A 27,766-nucleotide genomic window follows, 5' to 3' on the forward strand; every position below is an offset into this window, starting at 1 on the left:
GGGCTCTGGACAGCTCCTGCTGGGTCAGGGCCATGCTCACAGCCACTGTCAGAATGACCTGCCCTTGGATTTCTACCTCCTTCCTCTCGTTCCCTTCCCCTCTCAACTACCTCTCTCCCAGCCTTTTTTCTTCCCTCTTTCTCTCTCTTTATTCTCTCTTCTTTTCTCCTTCTTAGCAACCAAAGCCCCTACAAATAACTCTCAGCTCTCGGTAGCCCTTAATAGACTTAAGGGACTAGAATGCTGAGGTCAGGATGTCTACCACCACGAATGAGTGTCCTCCTGGTGCTTGCCTCCCCCGATCAGTAGGTCCTGGTTTGAGCAGGTAACCCGTCCACACCAGGAGAAGCAGTGGGGGAGGGGGCTTGGAATAGTCTAGGCCAGAAGCCAGGAGCCAGCTCTGGCTTGAGCTCACAGACAGCTCTGCTGATCATAACCTTAGGTACATTACTGCTCCACTCTGGACCTCAGTTTTCTCATTGATAAAATGGGATAATAAATGCTACCTCCCAGGACAGTTGTAAAGGTTAGGAAAATTGATTTCATGGTACCAGGCATGTATTATATATTTAATAAAGTTTGGTTGAATGCGGCAGCAGCTGGAACACAAAACCATCCCAAGCAGTGGACTTGAAAATATCAGTATCTGTGTTGGGGTAATAAAAGCCAGGAAGCACCTGGAAGCATCAACAGAGAGGTGGAAGGGAATGGAGGAAGAGTGTCACTGGGAAGAAGCTGTTCATTGTCTTTCCCCCTGGGCATCTCAGCCTCCCCAGTACCCTGGATCCAGCCACTGAATTCAATTAATGCTTGTCTCTTCATGATGCGATGAAATCATCTTGTAACATTCCAGATGCCTAATGAGGGTGGGCACAGCTACTGCACAGCCAGTCCTGGAGTCTCCCTGCCTTCGGCACGCCCTGGTAGTAATGGTGATTTTTAAAAGCTGGGAAGCCCAAAGTGACTTCTCCCAAAACAAACTTGGTCAGTCCCCATGTCAGCAGAGATTCAGAGCCCAACCTGCAGTTGTTCCAGAAAGAGAAGCCAATTACAACATGCTGGGGTGGGGTGGGGGGGTTGGTGGTGCAGAGAGACTGGAAACTTGGAGAATAGAAATGGAAAGACTTGCAGTTAAACATGCAAATTGCTTGTCCCCAATTATCTCCTCTCCCTCCAAGGACCCCACTTAGATGGTAACAAAGGAATTGAAATGATAAGCCCACTACATCACAGGGAAGGGAAGAGGATTATCACTGGACTAGAGATTTCAACATATTTATGGAACAGAACAGTTGAAGGTAGCTGAGCAGAGAGATCTCATTTTCTTAACAGAGCCCCAGAGAGGTTTGAAAATTGATTACACCAGGTACAATGCAGGACAGGCGTGTGTGAGACGGGGAGTAAAAACCAGGGCGTCATTTGAAAGCTACTATATAGAACATTTGCCTTTGCTCCCACACCTAGGAAAACAAACAAGTTATTTTTTTAAATTACAATGTTCTAGAGAAAACAACCCTCCACGAACATTCTGGCTTGTAGAGGTTCCCAGTATAATACTCAGCCTGCTACCCCAGAACCCAAACATGAAACTTGCCATGTGTACAGAGCTCTCTGATAGTGACTTTTATTGCCTCCCTTTTAAAATATGAGCCAACAACCATGGATTTAAGGGAAGCAAACAACAATCAACGACAAATCCCAGAGAAAATAGACATAGCTCAGAAAGGAAAAGGTAACTTTAAAAACTACAAAATTTTAAACCCTAGCATCCTAAGAGAAATCCAAAAGAGACTGCATCTATTAAACAAGAGTAAGAATCTATAAAAAGGAACAAGTAAAGAACAGGCACCACAGAAATTAAAAATACAACTGCAGAAATTAAAATGTTAATTAAAGTATTGGCAGACAGAGTTGAGAAGTCTCCGGAAAGTAGGAGAGATTTCAAAGACAAGACACAAGAGAAGATAAAAATAAATAAATAAATAAATAAAGGATTAAAAGGCAAAAAATTATCAAGGAAGTAGTGTATGATAATTTCACAAAACTTAAGGACATAAGTCTCCAGAGGACCCTGGATGTTTCCAGCTGTGTGAATGAAATAAAGAGGAATACATAGCACATCATAGTGACAGCAGAACACAAAAGACATAGAGAAGATCTTAAAGGCTCCCAAAAAGAAAAAAATGAGTCAGCTGTAAATAATGACAATGAATTCTTACCAGTAATCTTGGTGCAAAAGACAATTTGAATGTAGAATTCTATTCCCAGCTAAACTAGCAACCAAGTATGAGGGGAGAATAAAGAAAATTTCAGGTAAGGACTCAGAAAAAAGGATACCCTCTGTATCCCTTCTCCTAGGAAGTTGTAAGATGGGAGAGCACACTAGAAAGAGGAAGACATGGAATTTAGGAGATAGTGGATGCAACCAATGAAAGCCATGGAGAGGAGTTCCCAGAGGCAGCTGGGTAGAGGTCCAGGGCGGTTTCCACAAATTCTAGAAAGATGAAGGAAGTGTTAGAAAGGAAATGTAGTTACAATGTACTACTTGACGCTATAGTAAACCATATTTCCAAAGAAACAATAACATCAACTCCTTTTTATTCATTTTCAGCAACCACCAAAATGTTAATTACAGTAAGAGAACATAAAAGTCATCAACCTCGACACAGTCCTTAAGGGAAATTTACACCCCGAAAAAGAAGAAAGAGTGAAAATTAATGGGCTAAGTATCTGACCTAAGAAGTCATGCAGAGAAAAACAACTAAATAGACTCAAAGGAAATGGAGGAAGGAAATAATAAAGCCAACAATGAATGAAATAGAAAACAATGATACAGTAGAGAGGAGCAGCAAAACCCCAAGTCTGTTCTCAGTAAAAGTAGGAAAATAGAAAAAACACTCGTGAAGTTTATCTAGAAAAAAAAGAAGATGGATATAAACAATATTAAGAATGAATAAAAGGGGGACGACAACAACAGATACAACAGAGAAATTAAATATTATGGAAAATGTTAGGCTAACAAATTTGAAAATGTGGGGACAAAATGAACAATTTCCTTAAAAATATATAATGTGGGCTTCCCTGGTGGCGCAGTGGTTGAGAGTCCGCCTGCCGATGCAGGGGACACGGGTTCCTGCCCCGGTCTGGGAGGATCCCACATGCCGCGGAGCGGCTGGGCCCGTGAGCCATGGCCGCTGAGCCTGTGAGTCCGGAGCCTGTGCTCCGCAACGGGAGAGGCCACGACAGTGAGAGGCCCGCATACCACAAAAAACAAAAAACAAAAAAAATATAATGTAACAAAAGTGAGGAAACAGAAAATTGAACAGATTTATGACCATTGAAATTAAATCAGTAGTTAAGAGTAAACCACACAAACTTACACACCCATGGTAGCCAGGCTCCAACATGGCCCCGGTGATCCCTGCCTCCGGGTGTTCTCACTCCAGCTGGTGCCCTGACGAGGCTGACCTGCGTATACCAGTAGGTTACTGAGGAACTGACGAAATGTGGCTAGCAAGGCTAAGCTATAAAAGACACTGGCTTCTGTCTTGATATCTCTCTCTTGAACACTCGATCTGGGGGATGCCAGTTGCCTATCAGAATTCCAGCAGGGTTTCTCAGTGGAGCTTGACATGCTGACCTTAAAATATGCATAGAACTGCCAAGGGCCCAGAATAGATGAAACTTTTCTGATGATAAACAAGGTGGGGTGGTGATTCTACCGAGAATTATCAGAGCTACAACAATGAAGACAGTGAGTATAAGACTAGATACATAGGCCAATGGTTTAGGCTACAGGACCCAGAAACCAACCCATGCATATAAGGAAACTTGATAAATGACAGCTTTGCAAACCAGCGGGGAGAGAATGGACTGTGTGATTAATGGTCTGGGACAATAGGATGTATGTTTGCAAAAAATACAGTCGGCTCCCTACATCTCACCGTATACTAAAATAATGCCATGTGGACTAAAGATCTAAATGCGAAAAACTTTACAACGTTTAGAAGAAAATAAAGGAGAGTAGTTTCATGGCTTGAGAGTAGGAAGATTTTCTTTTTTTATATATAAATTGATCCATTTTATTTACTTATTTTTGGCTGCGTTGGGTCTTCATTGCCGCGCACAGGCTTTCTCTAGCTGCAGCGAGCGGGGGCTACTCTTCCTTGAGGTGTGAAGTCTTCTCAATTCTCATTGCGGTGGCTTCTCTTGTTGTGGAGCATGGGCTCTAGTCTTGCAGGCTTCAGTAGTTGTGGCTCGCAGGCTCTAGAGTGCAGGCTCAGTAGCTCTGGCACCCGGGCTTAGTTGCTCCTTGGCACGTGGGATCTTTCCAGACAAGGGCTCGAACCCAGGTCCCCTGCACTAGCAGCAGGATTCTTAACCACTGCGCCACCAGGGAAGCCCCAGGAAGATTTTCTTAAGACAAGAGTTTTTTTTCAAAAGCCCAAACTATAAAGTTTTATTGTTAAACTTGACTAAATTAAAATTAAAGTTTCTGCTCCCCAAAAGATAGTATGAATAAAGTGAAATAAGAACAGAAAAAAGGTACCTGCAAAGCATATAATTTACAGAAGATTAGTGTCCAGGATATGTAAAGAGTTCCTAGAAATCAATACCAAAAAGACAAAATGCCCCATTATAAGTTGGTTGACAGATATGCACAGATAATTCTAAGAATAAATCTGAACGTTCAATAGACATTTAAAAATAAGTTCAACTTCACTAGTTATCAGGGAAATATAAGATAAAACAACAATGAAATACAATTTCCTACCTATCAGATTGACAAAAATTAAAAATTCTGACATTATCAAGAGGTGGTGAGGATGTAGAGTAATGGGCCATAAAAAGAAAAGAAAAAACACTGGGAGTAAATGTCCATCAACAAGAGAACAGATAAACTGTGGTATATTCATTCAATAGAATATTATGTAGCTACTAAAATGAATGAACTAGAGCCACATGCTTCATGTGGCTAAATCTCAAAAATGTGTTAGCCCAGAAGAGTTGAAGAATGCTATAGGCAGAGGATGAGTTTCATGCTGTAGGTAGTTTCAAAATTTGCAGCAATGTAAATAAATAAGCCAAGGAGGCACATAAACACACACGCAACCCCTGGAGCGAAGGGTGAGCAGAACCAGTTGGAGTGGGAGGGTGCCTAGTGCCAGAGAGCCTGAGACGGGGGCCCACAGAAGGGAACGCTTTAATCTGCTAGGACAGTCAGGGAAGACTTCTCCAGGAGGAGACATGTGAACTTGGCCTTGAAAGAGAAGTGCACCTACAATGCCAGGAGCCCAGCTCTTTCTGCTCCACATCCAGTGGTTGTTGGAGGACCTATTTCTCTGGACCCTGAGCACAGAGCCTGACCACACAGGGCTGAGACCACCCACAAGTGAAGACTAACTTGAATGTTATCTCCAGTTTGAGGATGTTTGCTCTCATCTTTATATACATGGTGGGCGGGGGAACAGCTCAAAGCTCTTCTTTTGAAATGATGACAGCAGTAATAATTGCTTGCCCTTTAATAATAAGAGCTACCATTTACTGAGCATTTACTGTGTGCAGGGCACTGGGCTGTCATCAGATGCTTTATTGCCTTTAGTTCTCACAACAACTCTAAGAGGCACGTACTATTTATACCTTTGAGGAAACCAAGGCTTTGAGAATTCAGGTGCCTTGCCCACAGTCCTATGGAGTTAGTTAGGTGGGATCTGAACCCTTCCGACTCTCCAGCCTGCGTTTTAACCACTGCTTCTCACAAGCAGACACCCAATGAAAGCAACAAGAGTTTTACTGCCTTCAATTGTAATAAATGAGAACGTGATCCGAGCATAATAAACTAAAACCCAAGCTTATCATTACATTCATGAACACCTGTCACTGTCAGGTGCTCCGTAAATGCTTGTGAAATGAGGTAGCGTTTAGTTTCAGGAAATGAAAACCAACCCAGTGTCAAAATGACAGTCTTCACCCCTGTAGGAAGCAAGTAGTAACTCACAGGCCCCGTGAACAAGCAGAGCAGCGCTTCACGGGCACGCATCCGTGGACACTGGGCGCTCCCAGCCCCACACTTAGACCTCCCGAACGTCCCCGCTCCTCCCCTAACCCCCGTCCCACCTGCTCTCATGCCCGCCCCTCCCCCGCTCCTCGGCGCTCAGCCCGGACCCTGCTGTAAGGGCTCTGCTCAGGGCACCGAGCTCCCAGAGGGAAGGCTGGGTTTTCTCTCTCTCAGCCTATCACACAGCGGACCTGCTCTGAAAATATACTTTTGTGTGGATGGAGTTCAGCGCTCTCCCCAAAACCCCACAGGTCAGACATACATAAAGTGAGAAGAAACAGGACAGAAAAAGAACTGGAAAAATTCTTTTTTTTGTTTTGAAAAGTTCTTTTAAGATAAATTTGTTTATTTATTTATTTTTGGCTGTGTTTGGTCTTCGTTGCTGCGTGCGGGTTTTCTCTAGTTGTGGCGAGCGGGGGCTACTCGTCCTTGCCGTGCGCAGGCTTCTCATTGTGGTGGCTTGTCTTGTTGTGGAGCACAGGCTCTAGGCGCGCGGGCTACAGTAGTTGTGGCTCACGGGCTCTAGAGCGCAGGCTCAGTAGTTGTGGCTCACGGGCTTAGGTGCTCCGCGGCATGTGGGATCTTCCCAGACCAGGGCTTGAACCCGTGTACCCTGCATTGGCAGGCGGATTCTTAACCACCGCGCCACCAGGGAAGTCCAAGAACTGGAAGAATTCTGCTTTTCAAATAAAAGTAGATAAAGCGAGCACTCCATCTTCTCCGCTAGGAAAAGCCATTATCACTGGATTCCCCTGTATTCATGTTATTCATTCATTTCACAAACATTTACCAGACACCTGCCAGGTGCGGGAGGCGGGCCCTGGACCGAAGGTGGCTGCCTCCTTTGCACCTTCCCTCCGAAAACAGTGGAGAGAACCCTCCTTCCTGCCGGCACGGCGGGCACTGGGAGGGGCCTTCACTGCCCGCGCGCCCTGATGCACACGACGGAGGAGACAAAGGCACAGCAGGCAGCCACAATTTCTGACTGTAAATGGTATGGGGCGGGGGCGGGAATGGGAGGTGAGACTGAAAGGGGAAGAGAGAGGGAGAGAGGGAGAGAGGAAGAGAGGGAGAGAGGGAGAGAGGGAGGGAGGGAGATGGGAGAAGAGGAAGAGGAAGCAGGAGGAAGACAGCGGCAGCCCGTCGGGACTCTCTCCAGAGCCACGTCTGACAATACCCTGGTCACGTTTTAATTAATTGCAAGGTTTTACCATTGCCTCAAACCAGAGCTCTCTCTCTGATTAATTTCCGAAAGAGCCTGCCGAGTCGAATCATCGCAAACACTATGATCCCGGTTATTATGGCCTGAGCAGCTAAAAGCAGAAAATAGAGACCCCAGAACAGGCTCTGGTCCTGACTTTTGCCTTCGGCCACCGGCCGGGCCCACGCCCAGGACTCGGAGCGCTTGGGTCCCAAGGAAGCGCGGGCAGGGGCGGCGGGCAGGGTGGGCTGCTGGGGGCCTTCGGAAGAGCCGAGGGCAAGGCGGCGGGAAGGCGTGCTCCCGGGGCGCGGGCAGCCGGGGTCGCCGAGGGGCAGGGCCCAGAGCGACAGGCCGGCGTGCGGCCCGGGGCCGTGACACAGCGGGGCCTCGGCTCGACCCACGAGGCCCGCGTGCCGCCGCAGCCACGCCAGGAACGGCCCCAGGCCACAGTCGCAGCGCCAGGGATTGTGCCCCAGCAGGACCTTCGCCAGCCGGGGCAGAGCCTCAAAAACGTCTCCGGGCAGTGTCTCAAGCTGATTGTGGTCAAGCTGGACCTCCTCCAGGCTGCTGAGGTTGCGGAAGAGCTCGCGGGGCAGGGTCCGCAGCCGGTTGCGGCGCAGCGACAAGTGGCGCAGCCCGCCGAGGCCGCGGAGCAAGCCGGCGGGGAGGGAAGCCAGGCCGGTGGAGCGCAGGGCGAGCACCCGCAGCTCGCCGAGGCCCCGAAAGGCGTCCTCCGGGAGCGCGCTCAGCCGCGGGCTCAGCGTCACCCCCAGGACCCGCAGGCCGCTCAGGTTGCGAAAGGCGGCGGCAGGCAGGGTGCGCAGCTGGGTGGCGTTCAGCCACAGCTCCCGCAGGCCGCCCATCACCCCGAAGAGCACCTCGGGGAGTTCCTCCAGCGGGTTCTCGAACAGTGTCAGGTAGGTCAAATTGTGCGAATGAAGAAAGAGGGCAGAGGGCAGAAACTCGAGGCGGTTTCTGGAAAGAGTCAAAGAGCTCAGGCTTCGCAGACGGTCGAAGGCGCCGGGTGCGACGGAACGGATGTGATTTCTGTCGAGCTGCAGCTCCATCAGGGCGCGCAGGCTATCCAACAGCCCCGAATCCAGAGACACGAGCTGGTTCGAGTGGAGCAGAAGCTTCTCAAGCTTAACCTGGACCCCAAACAATCCCTCGGGCAGGTGGGTCAAATTATTTCCCGATAAATCCAAAAATTTCAGGTTCCCCAGGTGTGTGAAGAGGCTAGCAGGGAGGAAAGCGAGTTGGTTTTGGTTCAAAAAGAGCTCCTGCAGGTTAACCAGTTTCTGAAACATGTTTTGGTCAAGGCTCTTTAGTTCATTGCCGTCCAGAAACAACTGTTCCAAGAGCACCAGCTTATCCAACAGCGCGCCTGGAAGATGAGTGATCTTGTTGTGCGATAACCTCAGGGTTTTAAGTTTTATCAGATCGTTGAAAGTGCCGGGAGCAATGGCCGAAACGTGGGTGTCGGACAGCATTAGGCGCTGCAGGACGGTCATGCCACTGAAGCTGCTGTTCAGCAAGGCGCCGGGGCCCATTCGGAAAAGCAGGATGTGCGTAAGGTTGGTGGGCAAGCCGAGCGCCGCGATGCGCGCCACGCTACCCTGCGAGCACTGCGCGGCGTCGCGGAAAATGCACCTGCAGGTGGGTGGGCAGGGGAAGGGCTGGGCGCGCAGGAGCCCGAGCGCGGCGCACAGCAGAGCGCTCCTCAGCATGTCTGGAAAGGCGACCGCGGCAGATCTGTGGGCAGCACACAAAGGACAAACGCTCGAATTTCAGTCTTGTAACCCTGCATGATCCTTTCGCCAGGATTACCACTGACTTTGAATGTTACCCAAGTACAAGTTAAGTCTCCCTCTTAGGAGTGCTGATTTTCCTGGGTGGTGAAAAGACGTTCATTCTACACTACGAGGCCTCGTTCGTTTTACTGATTTTCCACTCTTAGTTCAAATCGTTGAAATGAAAGCGTTTTCAAGCTATGGAAAAGTCAACACCTTTAAACCTTTACATAGAGAGAACTAATTAAAATAATCTTTCTCACAGTCAAGCTCACAGACATCACAGAGCAGTGTGCATTGTGAACATAGCCCTGCTCCTGACTTCATGACTTAGCCTGGGGTGGCTATGACCTACAGCCCTGAAGGGAACAGCAAAGTCTGTTAAAACAGCAGCGACCATCACCTGATTCCTTTTATCACAGTCATGCTGTATCTTCAGTGCCAACTTACTCTAAAACAGGACCACCCCATCATAGTGAACCACACTGAGAAAAGTAGGTAATAGTACCTATCACTTTACACCACGCATTGTTCTCAGCACTTTATTTAAATTAATTCACTTAATCCTTACAATAACCCTATGAGTTAGGTACTAATATTATCCCCAATTAAAGGATGACGCAACTAAGGCACAGAAAGGTTAAGTAACTTAACCAGGGTCCCAGAGCTAGAATTTGAGAGTAGTATCTCTGATTGAGCCATAAATAAGGAGCTATCACTTCTAAGATGCTTAAATAAAAATGAGTACTCGTGGCACTGAATTATCTGTGAAATACAGCAATACTAATCGGCCAAAACAATGTTTCCTACACGTAATTTTAAACGAATTGCTTCTTGTACTAAATTTTATTTCTTATCCGTACAGACTAACCGAGCCCTCCAGTTGCCCATACTAATTTTTAAAATATTTGGCCTTACCTGAAATGCTGCTGCACCCCAAAGCAACTGAAAGGCTTAGAGCTTTGCATGTGATCGGGCACTTTCCAGAGGAAGAGGGAAGTATCCTTGCATCCTGAGGATAAAGGCTTTCCCAGAATAAAAGTCACGTTAAGGACCCTATCTCAGAGGGCATATTCTGGTTTTTAATGACGAATCTCTTCAAACTTTGAAAAAGAGACCATATATCACCCAAGTCCTATGGCCAAAGCCGAATGATAAGAGCAGGAGGGAGAGCAGTTTCTCCCCAGAGGCACAATATGACTCTGTGATGTGTGTCCAGTAGTGACACAGCTGGGCCACTGCAGCAACCGCCCCCCTGGTTGGACTACACTTCCTTTGGGTGTTCCTTTTTCTGCCGTTTCGCTCCAGTTCTACTCCAGTTCCCCTCTCCCCCTTTTAGGAATAAGGCTAAGGACATTCTCAAGTGCCCTACTCATTTTTTTTTTTTTTTCATTTTAGGAGTAGTAAAGCTAAAAACATTCTCAAATATGTTCCATAATGGCCTTGCTGGGTTGAAGGAAGGGTGTCCACATGTTCAATTGAACATAGGGATGTCAAACTGCTTTGCAAAGTAGTTGTGCCAATGTATGCTGCCACCTGCTGTGTATGACCGTTCCCGTACATCTCCACCCACGCCTTGGAATTGATTTTTTAAATTTAATTTTTGCCATTCGTGTGAAATAATTGTCTCGGTATGGTTTTAATTTTTCATTTCCCTGTTGAATTATGAACTTGAGCATCTTTTCATATTTCTAAGGGACAGTTGTGCCTCATCTTCTGAGAAATTTGGGTTCTTTTGACCATTTTTCTATATGCAAAGTATGTATGATTGTGTCTTTAAGAAACTGAATTGTAGGCATTATTTATGTATTCTGGATACTAATCCTTTGTCAACTGTAGGTGTTACAGATATTTCCTCTAGTTTGTGCTTTGCCTTTCCACCTGCTTTCTGTCTTTTGATGGACAGAAGTCTTAATAGAGGCAGAGTTATTAATCTTTAAGATTTGTTTTTTTATGGGTATTAAAATAATTCCTCCTCTCCTCTCAAGCCAAAAAATATTCTCCTATAACACCTTATTATTATATTTTAGAATTTTGTCCGTCGCATTTAGGTCTTTAATCTGTCTAGAATTGATTTTTGTGTATGATGTAAGTACAATTTTATTTTTTTCCATTAGGATAACCAGCTTTCCTATATATGTATATCCCTTCTTCCCTCAGAGCTACAATGTCAGCACTGTCATAAATCAACATCTGATGAGTGTTGTGTGGGTCTGTTTCTGGGCTATTTGATAATCCCTATACCAACACCACACTGAAATATAAAGTCTGAAAATATCCAGCGTTTTATGAAGTGTGAAGAAGTAGATATTCTTATACTACATTGGTGGGAATATAAATGGTAGCAAACTTTGGGGAGGAAAATTTAGTAGTATCAACCAAATTTTAAACATACATATTCTTTGTCCAGCAGTTCCACTGCTAAAAATATATCCTATGGGAATGCTCATTAAGACATGTACACAAAAACTTATTTGCAGGATTTTAATAGAAAAAAAAGAAAATCTAAATGACCATCAATAGGGAAGTAGTCGTTTAAATTATAGTATATCCATGCAATAGGATGCCTTGCAGACTTTGAAAAGAATGGATTTGAGCTGCAAGTACTGACATAACTTTTAAAAATTATTTTTGGCTGCGTTGGGTCTCTGTTGGTGCGCGTGGGCTTTAGTTGCGGTGAGCGGGGACTACATTGCGGTGCGCGGGCTTCTCATTGCGGTGGCTTCTCTTGTTGTGGAGCACGGGCTCTAGGCACGCGGGTTTCAGTAGCTGTGGCACACGGGCTCAGTAGTTGTGGCTCGTGGGCTCTAGAGCCCAGGCTCAGTAGTTGTGGTGCACGGGCTTATTTGCTCCGCGGCATGTGGGATCTTCCCGGACCAGGGCTCGAAACCGGGTCCCCTGCATTGGCAGGCGGATTCTTAACCACTGTACCACCAGGGAAGTCCCTGACATAACTTTCTAAAACACACTGAATGACATAAATCAAGGGCAGCATAGCATATAACATGGGGTTCTATGTGTGTAGGATTTTTAAAAACATATGTGCATATATATTTCTTCTAGAACAATACACCCAAGAAACTTTAGTATTCCCCCTTCGGGGGAGAAACCAGGAAAAAGGTGACTTCCTTATATACCTTTCTGTGAGCTTTGAAATTTTATCAAATGTGCCTAATGTCACTTAAAATTTTTTTAATGCGAATATAAAGTGATTTGGAAGGGAAAATGGCATTATTTAAGAAAAAAGGTAGGAATATAGGTATTTTAAAATACTGGGAAAAGTCAATGCTTGAATTGCAAAAGAATGAACATTAACCTCTGGAATCTGAGTGCAGTGGTACAACAGAAGTGGTTCTTAAATTATTTTATCGTTGGGAAAAAAGTCCCCCAAATCGACATTGTCAGGTGTTATAGAAAAGGAACTGAAATCTATTCAGCCTTTAATGTAGCCAAATGCAGTCGAAGCCCATTAAATGCTGAAGGGACTGAAATGATCTTCTAAGCATATGCAGTCCTAAAACACAGGGAAAGCCACTGAGCGGTCTTTCCGCTTACATCAAGGGAAGAAGCTCCAGAGCCTGGAACAGCTCCCCTGGTGACCAGTGAGCCAGTCACACAGGCAGACCAAGTGAAAGGCCCCTTGCCCATCAGATGCCAGAAGCCAGCATGACAGAGGCCTGGGAAAAGGCACTGTGGGATAATCAGAGTACGACTTCGAGTCAAGTTCGGGTGAAGCTTCTTTAGCCCATTTCCCCAGGAAGATCTCCTGTGAGAATTACCTCCAAGTTTTATTTTGAAGAGAGGACATTATGATGGGCCAAGAAGGGAACACTGGGCACGGAAGTTGCAGACAGTGGAGGAGCAGAGTTGATCCAATGAGCAAACTGATGAGGTACTGAGAAGTACTTTGAGCACTGAAGTAATGACGGCACCAGTGTTTCAAGTCCTTTGGATTTTGGATCCATGAAACAAGTCGGGAATCTGCTGTCCTAAGTGGCAGCTTCTGTATCAGTCGCAGAACCCTGGCTTACAGGGTTTGGCCATTCAAAACCAGGTATCTACCGAAGGAGATATGCTTTTCTTCCTCCGTGGGAGAGACTCCAAGGCCAGGGCACAGCAGCGATCTCTCTGTACTTGTAGAGTAACCACAACCCCAACTTGGTACGGGGACAATCTCATTCAAACTCCTAGAACTCCCTCTGTCCTTCCCTGCAGTAAGTATATACCCAGAGTAAAGCACCTGGCAGTGATGGAGGGGGAAAAGGAAGGAGAGACATGCAGAACTGTATTGCCACCTGCAGGCTGTGGTGCAAGGGACACGATCATTTGCTACACAACCCACAGAGAATGGAAGGAACTTGGGCTCAAACTAGGTCTCACACCAGCCAACCATCCACATGGCCCACAGCAGAGGACACATGGCTCCTGCAGAACCTGTGACACAAGGAAAGCCCTCCCACCCAAGCACAAGGCCCAGCACATCCTGCCCTCTCCGGGATTCCTATGGCCAGTAGTCAGCTCCAAGGTCTCCTGTACCATGGAGCGCTCTTTTTGCATCCACGGATGCCGCTTCCCCTCAAACTTACATGGCTTACATGGCATTAGCTTTCCGTCTGATCTTCCCAACTACTAATAAATTCTAAGCCCCTAGTCTTCTATTTCACCATTTCCCTCAGACCTCCTGAGGCTTAACATTTGGCTCTACACTGTATCTGACTGATGGGTTTCCACGGGCCGGTCACAGACATGACGTGGTGTGTGGAAAGTTGCATTATTTTCTTGAAAAATTCAAAGTTAAAAAAAAAGAGAGAAATGGGGGAAGTATTAAGCAGGAAAATAAATCCAGAGTATTTGGGCAGTATTCATGCAACTAAAGAGCAAACAAACGTATATAAAGACACAGAAAAAAGAAATGTTATATATATTATTCAAATCTTTATTTTGAACAGCTTCAATCAAAAATTTTTCATAAGGTTATTTACAGTGCTGAATGTACAATTCTGAACGTATGCCTTTTTGACATCAGGGTACCATTCTTGAGCAGCAATACTATTTAAAAAATATAAAGATGCAGTATCATTTCTGATATAAAGTTACTTAAAAAAATCCAAAGTCTTAGGGAATTCACAAATCATAACAGGAAGTAATTATTTTATTAATTTAATGTGCACATAATTACCAAATCTTAATACATTAAAAATATGTGTAAATGCCTACAGACTGTACAAAAATTAACATTTTGTTAGAAGTTCCCAACCACCTCCCACCATAAATATACAAAAAGCCTATTTTCAGATATGTCAAAACTGCATGCATGAAATCTTAGAATGTTTTCTAAAGCTGGAATTTTGCTCTTCTCTGGACATTGGATCCATAGCCGTTTGGGGGAACAGAGTACACAAACACTGATATAATTTTCCATGCCTTTGAAACTGTGCAGTAGTTTCATAAACATGGGAAACAAAATGAATAGTAAAAACTGCAACAGTTTTATTTAAATGCAAGTACAATTTGGAAAGCTTTCGAATGTAGGGATTATAAAACTAATATAAAAAGGTTTTACTTTGTTGTTGGCTTAGCCACTTTTATTCAAGCATTATTTGCAGCATTGCTTTACAGCAGTTGGTGCTAGAAGATACAAAACATATAGTTACCACTATTTATATCTGAGGGAGGAAAAAAACCTTTAAACAACCCTGAGGGAGACACACATTAAAAATCTTGTTATTTATTTAAAAAGTTAAAAAGTTACATATTATTTAACAATTACTTTCCTGGACATTTCTGTCCTTTAGGTATGTGCATAAATAAAATTTAAATCAGCAATATTTATTCATCTTAATACGTCAAAATAACATATGTACAGATTTTAAAATTTAGATCTGTATACACTCAAATAATTTAATGTGAAATTCAGAATCAAGATTACTATGTAATGGTGACCTACAGAGAGAGGACTCATCTATCTATGGCACTAAGTAGGACCCACACCTGGACTCACAGGCGTTCTTCAAATCACATTCTGGAAGCCATCCATTTCAACCTGAACAACCCACCTTGTCTATGTTCAAATCTAACCTCCTACAAATGCTTTGTCCACCTACCTAAAAACCTCGTTCCTTTGAAAACAATATGGACAGATGTGATATAAAACCCTTATAAAATCTAAATGTTAAAAAAGGGGGGAGGTTGTCAAAAATATAGCTCTTTATGATCATGCTCTTAAAGATGTTAAATACAATCTGACAGTTGGATTTTTAAGCTGCTACTTAGCAATTACTTTAATTATATGCTTCAGTATTTAAATCAGAGAATAAAATTTACAATTGTGGGAGATCACTGAAGACTATCACTCGTATGTATTGGAAGTGAACTGAATGTGGAAATTATAAAATGATAAAGAGAGTAAGTAACTATAAAAACAGTGCTAATCACAGCTCAAGAGGTCTAAGATGCATAGCTTCATAGAATCATTCATGGAATAATTGTTCTTATCATCTAATGTGTATTAATATAGTATCATACTTTTTTGATGGAAAACTTTGATTATATTTTTGTAAGAATCATCAGTGGCCACAGCAGTTAACAGTGATCCTGAGTGTAACATACATTTTTCTACAGTTAACCAAAAATCATCAGGTCTCTGCAGCATAAAAAATGAGAACCATTTGGTTTTATGGTTCTGGGTAACATTTGATCAAATTGGTAAATATGTATCAGGAAAATAATGATCAGCTAGAAGTAGAAAGCACAAGCATGCTACCGGTCAAGGAAGAGCACAGGATAAGATCACACAGTCTTAGTAGTTTAGTGTCCGCTTTACAGCAGTATCAGTTTTCTTGTTTATCAGAACTTTGGTCTTTGCCAAACTGCTGGATCTTACCTATAAAGGCATTTTTAAATTACCTTAATTTTGTTTAGAATTTAAACATTAACCAGGCAAAACAGAAAGGTGAAAAATATCTTCCACATTTCTTTTGGCTCAATGAATGACTTTTCTTTTAAACTTTATTTCATTTTTTTTTTTCTCCCAGAAATTTCCACAACCAAATGTGCTCATTCGTAAACACCCAATCCAAAATAGGTAAACTCTGACCTCTGGCGCCACCTAATGGCATAGAGCAAACTCGCCAGGTTCATACAGCTTTGAAAAAATAGCAGTCATTCAAAACCACTCATTTTTTTAAGCCTCATTATTAACAGGAGAGACATACATCAAACCTTTAAAATTTTAGGAGGTAAAATTCTAACTCAAAAAACTAAAAAACAAAAAACTATTATCCTATGTCTTTAGGTAATTAAAGACGTAGGAGAAAATAAAAAGACATTTAAAATAATATAAAGCCTGAGAGGAAAAAAATAGGTATGAAGAGATATTAGAAAGGGAGATCTGCATCTACTGCCAAAAGAAATCAGCTTTTTTCCTACTGAAAAGGCTTCAACAACATTTAACTAAAGCAAATTATACTACTGACACCAGACGTAGCACAAGATCCATTTAATACCTTTGAGGGACATCTCAAGAAGGCAGTGAAGCACCTTGCTGATTAGAAAAAATAAAACCCAGGCAGTTTGTACAGAAAATATAAAACCATAAATGGAAATTACCTGAGTTGCAACACCATAAAACTCACTCCTAACTCTATGCTATTAAAGGGAACTGGTGGTATGCATACTAAGTCTTCTTTGGGAGAAATACTGAAATCAAATAAAAACAGGCTTTGTACCTATTTTCATTGGAGGCTAATTAACACCCATTTTATTTAACAACCACAAATTTAGGGCCTGTAAATAAATGATGACTTTTTCTAATAAGGGGGCTGTGAAAATAAATTTAAAGGCATAAACTAAAGTCTTAGAAGCTAATATCTAAACACCTTCCAGATACCAACTTTCTTCTGTACCCTATAAAGAGTATCACTGAGGATAACAATCAAGCCAGTTCTGGAAATATATATAATATTTAGAGTTACTGAATGAAGGTATAGGACTTTGAAGTTTGATTATTAATTTAACTGACAGGCTAATCTCTTTTTGTTTGTTTTGTTTTTAAAAAACCCTCAAATCAGCTACTATATTGGAAGGGACATAAATTGAAGGGGTGCCATTCTGACACACAGGATCAGAGTAAGTCCTACATTTACATTCTCCTCAATGCTGCTACTAGAATGCCACTGAGACGGATTCACTGCTATGTTATGGTGATGATCTGACATGATCCATTCTCCTTTACTAAAGCTTTCGCTTCTGTTGTTGTCTGAGGTTTTGGTGGCCATTCCGGGTCAACCAAGAGCTCCTGGGCCAGACACATGTACTTGGCCTTTGGCATCTTCTTCCTACAGTTCAGGGCCCAGGACAAGCAGCATTTTCCCCACCAATCCACTGACTCCTAAGAAAATAAGGAAAAAGAGGAACACCCAGTAGATTAAGAGCTGTTGTTTTTAACAAGTTTGTTAAAGCACAGTTCATCAGCACAGAAAAATAAGAGGAAATTACTTCTGGGCACAACAAATACATGAAGGAAAGAAAAAAAAAATCCACGCTTAAAAAACAGCTTTCCATTATTTAGGAACATTATTTTTTTAAGATTATATTTCTAAAGTATCCATGTAATTTATACTTCATTTTATTTAGTTCTATGTTCCTACCTCCTCCTGTATGCAGATACATTTTAAAAATAACTTGTATATCTGGAGTCTGTGATTCCATAACATAAAACATCTGATGTATTAAGAATAACTTCGAACTATTCAGAGAAAAAATTTTTAATATTTAATATGAAAACCCTCGTTCTATCCTAAACTATCTTTTGGTACTACTGCTTCTAGCAACTTAACCACCTGATCATTTTTGAAAGAAAACACTGTAAAGATACCACTGCTACTGTTAATATCACCTTTCAAAGCATTATGTAAATACTGTTAGGTCAAAATCAGAACTTAGATCATGCTTAATGTCAATCACTTCTTTTAAAACCACATTCTCATTAACATAAAAACAATTTTATTTTATAATGATGGTTTCCCCTTGGTGCTCCACAACTGGAAAGAGGTACATACAAAACTATAAAGCAAGTACTAATTCTTAGTATTATTTCATTATAAAAAGCTCTGCTGTCACAGAATTCCTTCGGATCAATCCCAATGTTTTTACTGGATGTGATCTTAGATAAATAGTTCTTGAAGAAGAAGAAAGCAGAGTCCCTGGTTATTGTACAAAAATGTAAATTCAATACAGGCCCTCAGAATTTGTCTTAATTGGAACCGGAAATAAATGAAATAAAACTAAATGACTATACTGAGACCTGTAGTTATATTCACCTCTGAAGAACAGTCAATTCTTAACTATTTTGGATGTTTCTTCTACAAAGCAAAATTTAAATCCCAGGTTGTTTTGTTTTGCCATCAACATATAACCTAGGCTACAACCAGGTCTAAGCTCAACTGAAGTAAAGATGACCCTTGAGCAACACCGGGTTTGAACTGTGCAGGTTCACTTACATGTGGGTTTTTTTAGCAAATACTACAGTACTACATGATCCACAGTTGGTTGAATCTGCAGATATGGAGGAACCCTGTATACAGAAGGCCTATAAACTATATAAATCATAGCAGATTCTTGGCTGTGGGGCGGGTCAGCAACCCTAACCCTGGCATTATTCAAGGGTCAGCTGTAATCTCACAAAATTCCGGAAGCATTCTAACGTTAACTCTCAAAATATCTTCATGATCAAGAAAGGCAAATTTGCTACAACACAGACCCTGAAACACAGGTTTCTAAATTGGCCAATGGAGAATAGCAAAAATACTTTAAAATGAAAACTCTTTAAAACTTTTTCATACTTTGACTTGGTAGGTCTCATCGTACTGAGACAACCACCAGGAACCTACTACTCTCTCCTTCTTCAAAACTGGGGGTGGGCATGCGGCAGAGAGCGTGATACACAATAACGACATGCTTTTGAAGGCCTTCTAGTTTACTCTGTCGACAAAACAGTGTAAGCTGCACCATTACCAAGAATTTAAAGGCAAAAACTGTGGTTTGTCACAAGTAAGCTATGTTAGATTAGGGGTGGGGTGGGTTAGTGGGGATACAGATCAGGGGTGGGGTGGGTTAGTGGGGATACAGATTAGGGGTGGGGTGGGTTAGTGGGGATGCAGATTTGAGGATTATTCATCTAGTAGCCTCTTTATTGTCATAGCTAAAAGCAGAGTTATTACCATCACCTCAAAGGAAGTCCACAAGAAAACATTTAGCATTAGAATATAGAAGAGGTTAGCTATAGGACTCTTCAGGTGATCCAAATAACAAAGAATTCCTTTTCGGTACAGGTGTATACATGACAAACCTTAATATTTAATCTGAGGCGACAGTTCACTACTTGGACCTATCTCTTCCCCAAGGTGTTTAAATTCTTCCGTCTAATTGCAGGGGAAAAAAAATTCATTGTTCCTAAATCAATGTGAAAGCTGTCACTTTTTATTTTACAGCAAGTAGCATTGTTAAAGGATCACAGAAAAGGGCGAATGGTGAATGCTGACTTTAAAAAAAAAAAAAGGCAGAAACATATAAGCCTTGTCTGTCCAGATGAGCCAGCTGGGCTGAAAGCAATGCAAAACAGGCTGAGTTAAGGAAAGTCACAGCCAAGTGTATTCAAATGTAAGACACACACACACACACACACACACACACACACACACACAAAATAATAAAATCCATCATTTCCCCACCTGTGGAAAATGAGGCAAGCAATAAAATTAAAATGAAATCCACTGCAAACAGAATCACAATTGAATCACAATTCTTTTCACATTAATGTGCATGCTTTTTTAAACAAAAATCCTCATGTCCCTATTAAAAGCAACATACACCTGTTATAATTTTAAAAATAAATTCAGTCACAAGGAACACTAGGGATCCCCCCCTCCACTACAATTAGACTCATATTTTGTTCTTGTACCCTCACCTCCCCCAAACAGCATACACAAAAAATACACTATAAGCAAGCATAGGCTTGTTCATTTACAAACACAAGCATACCACAGACATCCTTAAACAACATAATTCACTGGTACAGAAAATAAACAGTGCTACAGGCATGCTAGAATAGAACTAAATCGAGGGAGAAAAGACAGTGGCAACAGGACAAAGGCAAGCACTGCACAAGGAGAGGGAAGAGATGAAGCGTCACGGGGCTTAGAATGAGCACCAAGGCCTCGCCTAACATCTAGGGTAAGTCTCTGAAGCAGAACACAGGAGCCCCAGCAACTGGATCTTGTGATTTGCTCCTGAAAGGAGTGGTTAAATAACCAAGTGTATCCCTCAGAGAAGGCAAAGTGGCTACCACAGCCCAGCAGAAAAAACACAAAGAACTTTTAAAAAGATCTACAGCTAAAATTCTCCTGCTTTTTAGACCAGTCCAAGCTGCTCATTCCAGAACCCCAATGCCAGCTAACTCCTAGCAGTGTCTTTTAGGAAATGTTTTCATAGGCAGTATGTAAGATATAAAGCCATGCTTATGGGGAAAATGTTGTAATGGTGCTGTGGTTTTCATAAAACTCTTCTTCCATACCAATCCTGAATATAAGACAAACACAATCAGAATGAGCATTCTATCTAAATAAACTCGAATAATATCCTAAGTGGCATAAAGACTACAGCTAACATCTGGATTTTTCCCCCAAAAGGGAAACATAATCAGGACACATTCTCAGGCATTATCAAAATACATGACGGTATGACTCCAGTTCCACATCTAACCACTAAGCAGCCTCAGTTTACCAGACACAGGGTAGGCACAAACGCTTCTTCGAAAGAGAACATGAAGCACAGATCTCAAACACGGGTAAAGCTGTACAGAAAAACACAGGTGATGGGCCCCTCCACTGAAGACTTCTCATTCAGTAGATCAAAGGTGGAGCTCAAGGCATTTGTGATGAGTATCCTTACTTGAAAATCACTGCATCTCAAGAATGTTTTTTTTTTCTTTTCTTTTTTTGTCAGAGAATAAGTATTAACATCTGGAGCTGCTAAAGATCACTACAGAAAAAAAATAATAGGTTACATAAAAGTTTTAACTTTGATTATTTACAAATGGTTTATTTAACCTGTTTTCAATTTGATTCAATGGACGTTTACTGAGGCCACTGTGCATTAGTAAGAAAAAGAACCACTGTAGGAAATAAGTGACTATTATATAAAAATCTTTCTGTATCTAAATTAGATCAGCTGTATGTATGTTCAGTGGGCCAAATAAACATAATATCTAAAATGTCTACTATTAAATAAAATGACACCTAAAGGTTTATTTCGTTTTTAAAGAACAGATGGAGGCTTTCTGTTACAGAAATATTATGTCCTGGGCCCAGATAAAACTGAACCTGAATTCCAGTTCTAATGCTGTTTCCTCATCTGTGAAGACAGGGATATCTTCAGTCTCTCTACCCTAACCTTTTAGGTGGTTGTAACAACTAGAGAGAATTTATACAAAATGCCTCACAGTATCTACCATAAAAAGTAGGTTTTGAAAACAGTAGCTGTTCTTTGTCTCCATTTTGTCACTTGATTGTTCTATTACTTTGCATCTCTGTGGCCTCATAATGTGAGACAGTGTGGCACAGTGGAAAAGCACTCCTCTTGAAATCAGAAACCTTGGCTTCAACTCCCAGCTCTGCCACTCATAAGCTGCATAACCACGGCAAGTTGACTGAATGCTGTTTCTTTATGTATAAAACAAGTTAGAAACACCTTGAGATTGGAAGGATTCTGGAGGTGTTACATAGCTGTCTTGCAGATCACCAGATATTTTGGACGTGGTTACCTGAGATTTCTAGGTGAGGTTCTCGACTTCATAACTCAACTGCATTAAGACCTGGAGCCTAGTCCAGGGTCTTTAGCTGTGAAACTTCGAACCTTACTCAATGGTGTCTGGGTTTATATGGTAAGGAAGGAATGAAGAAATATGGCTGTTCTTCCCCCGACATTAACAGAGAAGGTTGAGAGCTGCGATCTTAGAAGACCTCATGGGACTCTTGGTAGGAAAGAGCACAGAATGGGCTCCTAGGTGTCAGGTCACTCTCATCTTCACTTGCTTTTTCACCTTATGGCAGGCTTTTTCAGCCTCGGCACTGCTGACACGTTGGCCCAGACAGTCTTTGTCGTGGGCGCTGCTGTAGGATGTTTACTCAGCAGCATCTTCAGGCTCCACCCACCACATGCTAGGAGCAACCTCACCCCCACCCCCCACCCCCCGCCAATTGTGACAAACAAAAATGTCTCCAGATACTGCCACGTGTCCCTGGGAGGATGGGGGCATTACCCCTAATTGAGAACTACAGCCTTACAGTAATCTGACTAACGGATGGGCTCTCCAAGGGTCACAAATATGAACAGTGAGAGCAAACTACAAACGGAAGTGTTGGAAGATGAAAGCACAGCATTCTGTGCTAAGAGGTTATAAGAACCCTCTTTTCTGAAGCCAATGATTTAAAAACTGCTTTCTTAAAACATGACCCTAGAAACTGAAGGCCAAACTTCTTGTCTACTCAGTGGTGCTCAGAACTGGTAAACACATGGGGCCGGTGGAAGCCTCCCTGCTCAGACCACTCTCTCCCCAGAACACTTCAGAGGTACAACCTCACATAAGAGGCACAAACTCTTAAAAATAATGAGGACACAATTTTAGAAAAAAGATGTAGCAAATTATAGAATTTTCTGCCATTTAATTTTGGTTGAAAAGTGAGGAAGGCTTTCCAATTCAAATGTTTTAAAGGAGCTTTATGATGCCCACTTTTGACTTAGGGTACAGCTCCTCTTCAGAACCTGCGTTTCCTGTTTAGACCAATAGTTGGAGATCTCTTTGGAAAAGCTAAAAACAATGGAAATGTTTTCCTTGGCCAAGGCCTTGCCAGTACAAATATTTTATATGAGGACTGATGATAGGACCCAAAGTTAACCCTTTGAAGCAATGTAGTGAGGTAACCAAGACACAGAGGAGATGTAGCTCAGGGACTTGAGCCTCTCTCTAATACAGCTCTGGTCATACTTACTAGGGACAACTGTGCCTTACACTGCTTTGAGAAAAAGAAACTAAAGCAGATTCCAGACTTATCACATTATTACAAAACTATCCTTACTCATCATCAAGCATTAGAAAAGGAAATGGTGCTCTACAGAACTTCTTATAAAGTGATCCTGTGACACTACTACACCAGGCATCAAGCCTGATGAATTACCAAAGCAAAGCTCAGGACATAGCTACTCAGGTACAAGAAGGCTAAAAATAAGCGAGTGACCCACGCCAGGGAATCCTCTTGAATTCGGAAAGCTGCTTTCTGGCTTGGGATGAGTGACAGGTTTAGAACTCGTGTATAAAGCATATCGCCCACCTACAAACAGCAATGGGCACAATAATGAGGGAGTGGAACTTTATGCTGTCAAGTTCTCTATACTCAAAAAGCTGCTCAGAGCTGTGATTCAATGGTACTGGTTTAAAAAACAAGACTAACCTATATTTTCTATCAAGAATTTCAACATCCTAACACCAAAAAATGGGTTTTATTCATCTGCTTCTCTTTTCTTTTCACCACAAAGAAAGTCAAAAGTCCTTAAACCATGGTTTGTATAAAAATGAACACTATCTCTCTGAAAATGTTTCTAAATGATGAGAGACATATGCTGGGGAAAACCAAAAAGTCACCCAAAATTAAGGCACAGTAACTGACAAGAAATCAGAAATAATTCCTCAGAATTTTGACCTTTGGACTCTGATCCATGAAGAAACAATTCCCATTCCATAACTTTATTTACATGAATCTCATTTAGCCTCTAATGGGACTCATAAAAACCGAAAACATAAAATTTAAGCCAGACAGAAATGGAAAAATTTACCACTGAGAACAAGACCTTCACACACAGAGAAGATACGGATTGGAATGGAAAAGAGACTTATGAAATTTCTGAAGTCCTAAAAAGACTGTAACAAATATTTGCCATGAATCTTCTAGGACTCCTTACAAAAAAATGAAATGCCAGGCATAGAGGAAAAGGTTGAGCAACACACAACAGAACACCACCCTACACAATGCAGAGTACACAACTGACGTGAAGAATTGAGAGTAAGGGCTGATTTCCAACCTGTGGTGGCTGTGTGGTGGTGAAGCGATATTCTCCTTGTTTGTCTCGATTGAACACAACTTTCCAAAGGACCATGTCAAGGAAGAAGTTCTGAGAGATAGTCCAGCGAGTTAAGAATTAAAAATGACTATGTCATTGTTTATTAATGCGTACATTTAAAAAGGCTCACACAATGCTGAGACATACGTGAAAAACATGATTTGGCTTTCATATAGCGGCTTTCAGTTTATATTGCAAAAGGACAAAGAATAACAACAGGACTTTTGTAACAAATATAAATCATCACAAAATTCTTGATAAATTTTCTACGAAGTATAGCTTTTATATGAATCCTCAGGGCTTTCCCATATTAAAATAATGCTTATAATCTGAAGTATTTTTCTTAACAGTGAATTGAGTTATCTCTATCTATATACAACTATATCTATATGCATACGATGAAAAATAATTCTTTTGATAGTAAGCAAGAATAAATTAAGGGAGATTAAGAAAGGATTCCCTAGAAATTCTGTTTTATAAAAAGATTTTATCTTAAATAACATTTGAGTGAAAAGATGAACTTATACTATAGAAAAAGGAAAGCTTTTAAAGTACAGTATCTTGGACATGCTTTCTACTGTCCATAAAACAGCAAAAATACATTAAAATGGGCAACCTAAAAAGATCAGTACCGTAATAACCATGCTGTCCACTATGGCCCCAATTTAAATACCAAGTCATCTTTTAGAAAAATATCAAATTAAACATAATTTCCAAGTCTACAGCCATTATCTTTAAAGTATACATGTTTCCCACAAATTACCTAATTTTAATTCAAAAGCCTACTCTATGAAAGCCTTAACTTAAAAATCACAACTGTATCTCCTTCTTCATTTGGCATACTGCTACTGTAAGAGTGAATAATAGTAGCTCTGAGAACAGACCAAATTTTATTAATAAGCAGCAAGTGAGAACCTATTATCTCCTTTTAGAGAAGCTGACCTAAAGGAATCCTAGTAGGAGACTAACTATACAGTATAAAATGGACCAAAGAGTACTTAAGACCTCTTCCCTCTAAGGAAAACTTAGAAGTAAATACCAAGGAAGAAGTTCCAGCAATCAGGCTCAGACTGGGTAAGTTCATCATGGTCACTATTTTACAATTTCAATAAACTCTCTAATGATTAAGATTTACTATACTTCATGGAGAGAGCCCCCTCCCTTTCCTCCCTTAAATGGGAGATTTTACTGTACATCACAGGACTTGGGTGGTGCTCTGATTTCATGGCCACTGGTTTACCAGTTTATGGGCCACCTGAGCACCAATCTTCTCTCCTTTCTCTCAGTCACTAATTTTTGATTTATAACTGCTTATTTTCTCCCACCTATGACTTCAGCTAAATCATCTCTCTCTCTCTCTTTCTTTGGCCACGTCGCATGGCATGCGGGATCTTAGCTCCCCAACCAGGGATTAAACCCACACCCTCGGAAGTGAAGGCACGGAGTCCTAACCACTGGACCATCAGGGAATTCCGTCCTATCTCTTAATATGACTATTATTAGCTCATGGAAAAGTTGAGAAGAGAAGGCTAAATGAATTTAACTGCAATGAAACTGAAATTCTTTATGGGCCTCCATAATGTTACCTATCCATTTCCCCCATTACCATTAAATCACCAAGAATTGCAAAGCAGCAAGGCAGCCACTTAATTATGTAAAGTGCTTACCTCTACCATGATTGAAACAAAGGCATTGACAAGAACAATGATGAGCATAGTTACACGCCACTGATATGGTACACACACTATCTGTAAGACAAAAATTATGTTAATATAGTACGTAGTTGATATTATAGCATTATATCGTAATTTCCAAATTTATTTCATTCCTATTATATACCAAACACTTTCACATACACTATCTACTCAATCCTCAACAATGCCACAAGGTAGATACTATACCCACTTTTCAGATGATAAAACGCAAAGTGAAGTAACTCAAGGTTTAAAAGATACATTAAAGTGGTCGAACTTAAGAGACAAATCCTATTCAAACTCAAAAGCCCATGCTCTACTAGATCATGAATTTCTAACAAGTCTCTATTTTAAAAATAAAGTCCTATCTTTAAACAATGAAGTAGATACTGATCTAATAATGAAGTACTACTCAAAACTCTACACTGTTTAAAGACAAATTCATAAAAAGAACTGTGCAGATCAATTTAAGAAGGAAGTTTTCACTTTAAAACCTGTGATTAATTTCTAAGGCCTAAGAAAAAGAGAAGAAAGAAGGAAATAAATCTCCTCCATACATTCATCTCTTTAGTCAGCAAATATTTACTGAGTACCTAGGTACACACTAGTACCTGTGTCAAGTGCTGAGGAGTGGCATGGTAAAGCATGTTTTAGAAAGACACTTACGGCTCAGCAAGGATTTGAGGGGTGGAGATTGCTATACTGATCCAGGCAAGAGACGATGGTAGCCTGAACTACACTGGTGGCAGACACAATGAAAAATAAATATATCTGGTCTCAGATATATTTATATCTGAGAGTTGAGTTATATATAAATTGAGTTTATATATAAACTCAATTTCCTGAGTGGTGGGAGAGATAGGAGTATCTTAAACAGAGCTTCTAAATCCCCTGGAATTTCCTGGGTATCAGGAATGTTTTCGTTCTAATAAGGCTATTTTTTTTTTTTTTTTTTTGTGGTACGCGGGCCTCTCACTGTCGTGGCCTCTCCCGTTGTGGAGCACAGGCTCCAGACGCGCAGGCTCAGCGGCCATGGCTCATGGGCCCAGCCGCTCCGTGGCATGTGGGATCCTCCCGGACCGGGGCACGAACCCGTGTCCCCTGCATCGGCAGGCGGACTCTCCACCACTGCGCCACCAGGAAAGCCCTAATAAGGCTACTCTTGATGGGCTTTAGGATGTGGGCTGGTCACCAGAAAGACCAGGGAGAGGGGAGGGGCTAAAGATCGAGTTAATAATTGATCATGTCTATATGACGAAACCTCCATTTTAAAAAAATCCCTAAACTACAGAGTTTGGAGAGCCTCTGGGTTGGTCAACACATCCGTGTGCTGGGAGGGCGAAGCATCCCAATGGCATATGACAGAAGCTCCTGCGCTCGGGACCCTTCCAGACCTTGGCTGATGTACCTCTTCATCTGGCTGTATCCTGTACCTTTATTATATTCTTTATAATAAACCAATAAACGTAAGTGTTTCACTGAGCTGTTACAGCAAATTACCAAAGCTGAGAAGAGGGTTGTGGGAACCATGACTTATAGCTGGTTGGTCAGAAGAAGTACAGGTGACAATCTGCGACTTGCATCTGGTGCCTGGAGTGGGGGCAATCTGTGGGACCATGCCCTTAACTCGCAGGGTCTGTGCTCGCCCCAGGTAGTTAGTGTTAAAACTGAACTGCAAGACACCCAGTTGGTGTCCAGAGAACTGGCTGGTGTGAAACAACCCCACACATCTGGGGTCAGAAGTGTTTTGAGTAGGAAACAATAGTTTCCTTTTAGGTGGCAGATGGGATTGGAGTAAAGAGAGAGACAGGGATACAGAATAAGAAACCTGAGAAAATCTAGGACCAGA

At 41.8% G+C, this 27,766-nt stretch overlaps 2 protein-coding genes across 6 annotated transcripts in view; both read right to left on the reverse strand.

Annotated features, from left to right (window-relative positions):
* Nucleotides 1-7,276: 7,276 nt before the first annotated feature.
* On the reverse strand, nucleotides 7,277-10,013 carry GP5 (glycoprotein V platelet; the record flags this gene model as incomplete). Its single annotated transcript, XM_082654985.1, has 2 exons — nucleotides 9,968-10,013; nucleotides 7,277-8,988 (listed from the first exon to the last, which is right to left on the reverse strand). Exon 2 carries the CDS (start codon nucleotides 8,984-8,986, stop codon nucleotides 7,277-7,279), a length of 1,710 nt encoding a protein of 569 aa, XP_082511111.1. The 5' UTR covers nucleotides 8,987-8,988; nucleotides 9,968-10,013.
* A 3,980-nt stretch (nucleotides 10,014-13,993) lies between these two features.
* ATP13A3 (ATPase 13A3) overlaps nucleotides 13,994-27,766 on the reverse strand; it is a 79,548-nt gene continuing 65,775 nt past the window's right edge. For 2 of the 5 annotated variants that reach the window (XM_082655687.1, XM_082655686.1), the window contains 3 exons: nucleotides 25,891-25,971; nucleotides 24,185-24,274; nucleotides 13,994-17,438 (listed from right to left, as the gene is read on the reverse strand). In XM_082655687.1, coding sequence (XP_082511813.1) covers nucleotides 17,241-17,438; nucleotides 24,185-24,274; nucleotides 25,891-25,971 — 369 coding nt within the window. In that variant the 3' untranslated portion in view covers nucleotides 13,994-17,240. Of the gene's footprint in view, nucleotides 17,439-24,184; nucleotides 24,275-25,890; nucleotides 25,972-27,766 lie in introns of those variants that run through there. The other 3 variants (XM_082655688.1, XR_014296832.1, XR_014296833.1) reach the window with 3 other exon arrangements.

The sequence above is a fragment of the Grampus griseus genome, assembly GCF_964374135.1.
Source record: "Grampus griseus genome assembly, chromosome: 5".
Lineage (NCBI taxonomy): Eukaryota > Metazoa > Chordata > Mammalia > Artiodactyla > Delphinidae > Grampus > Grampus griseus.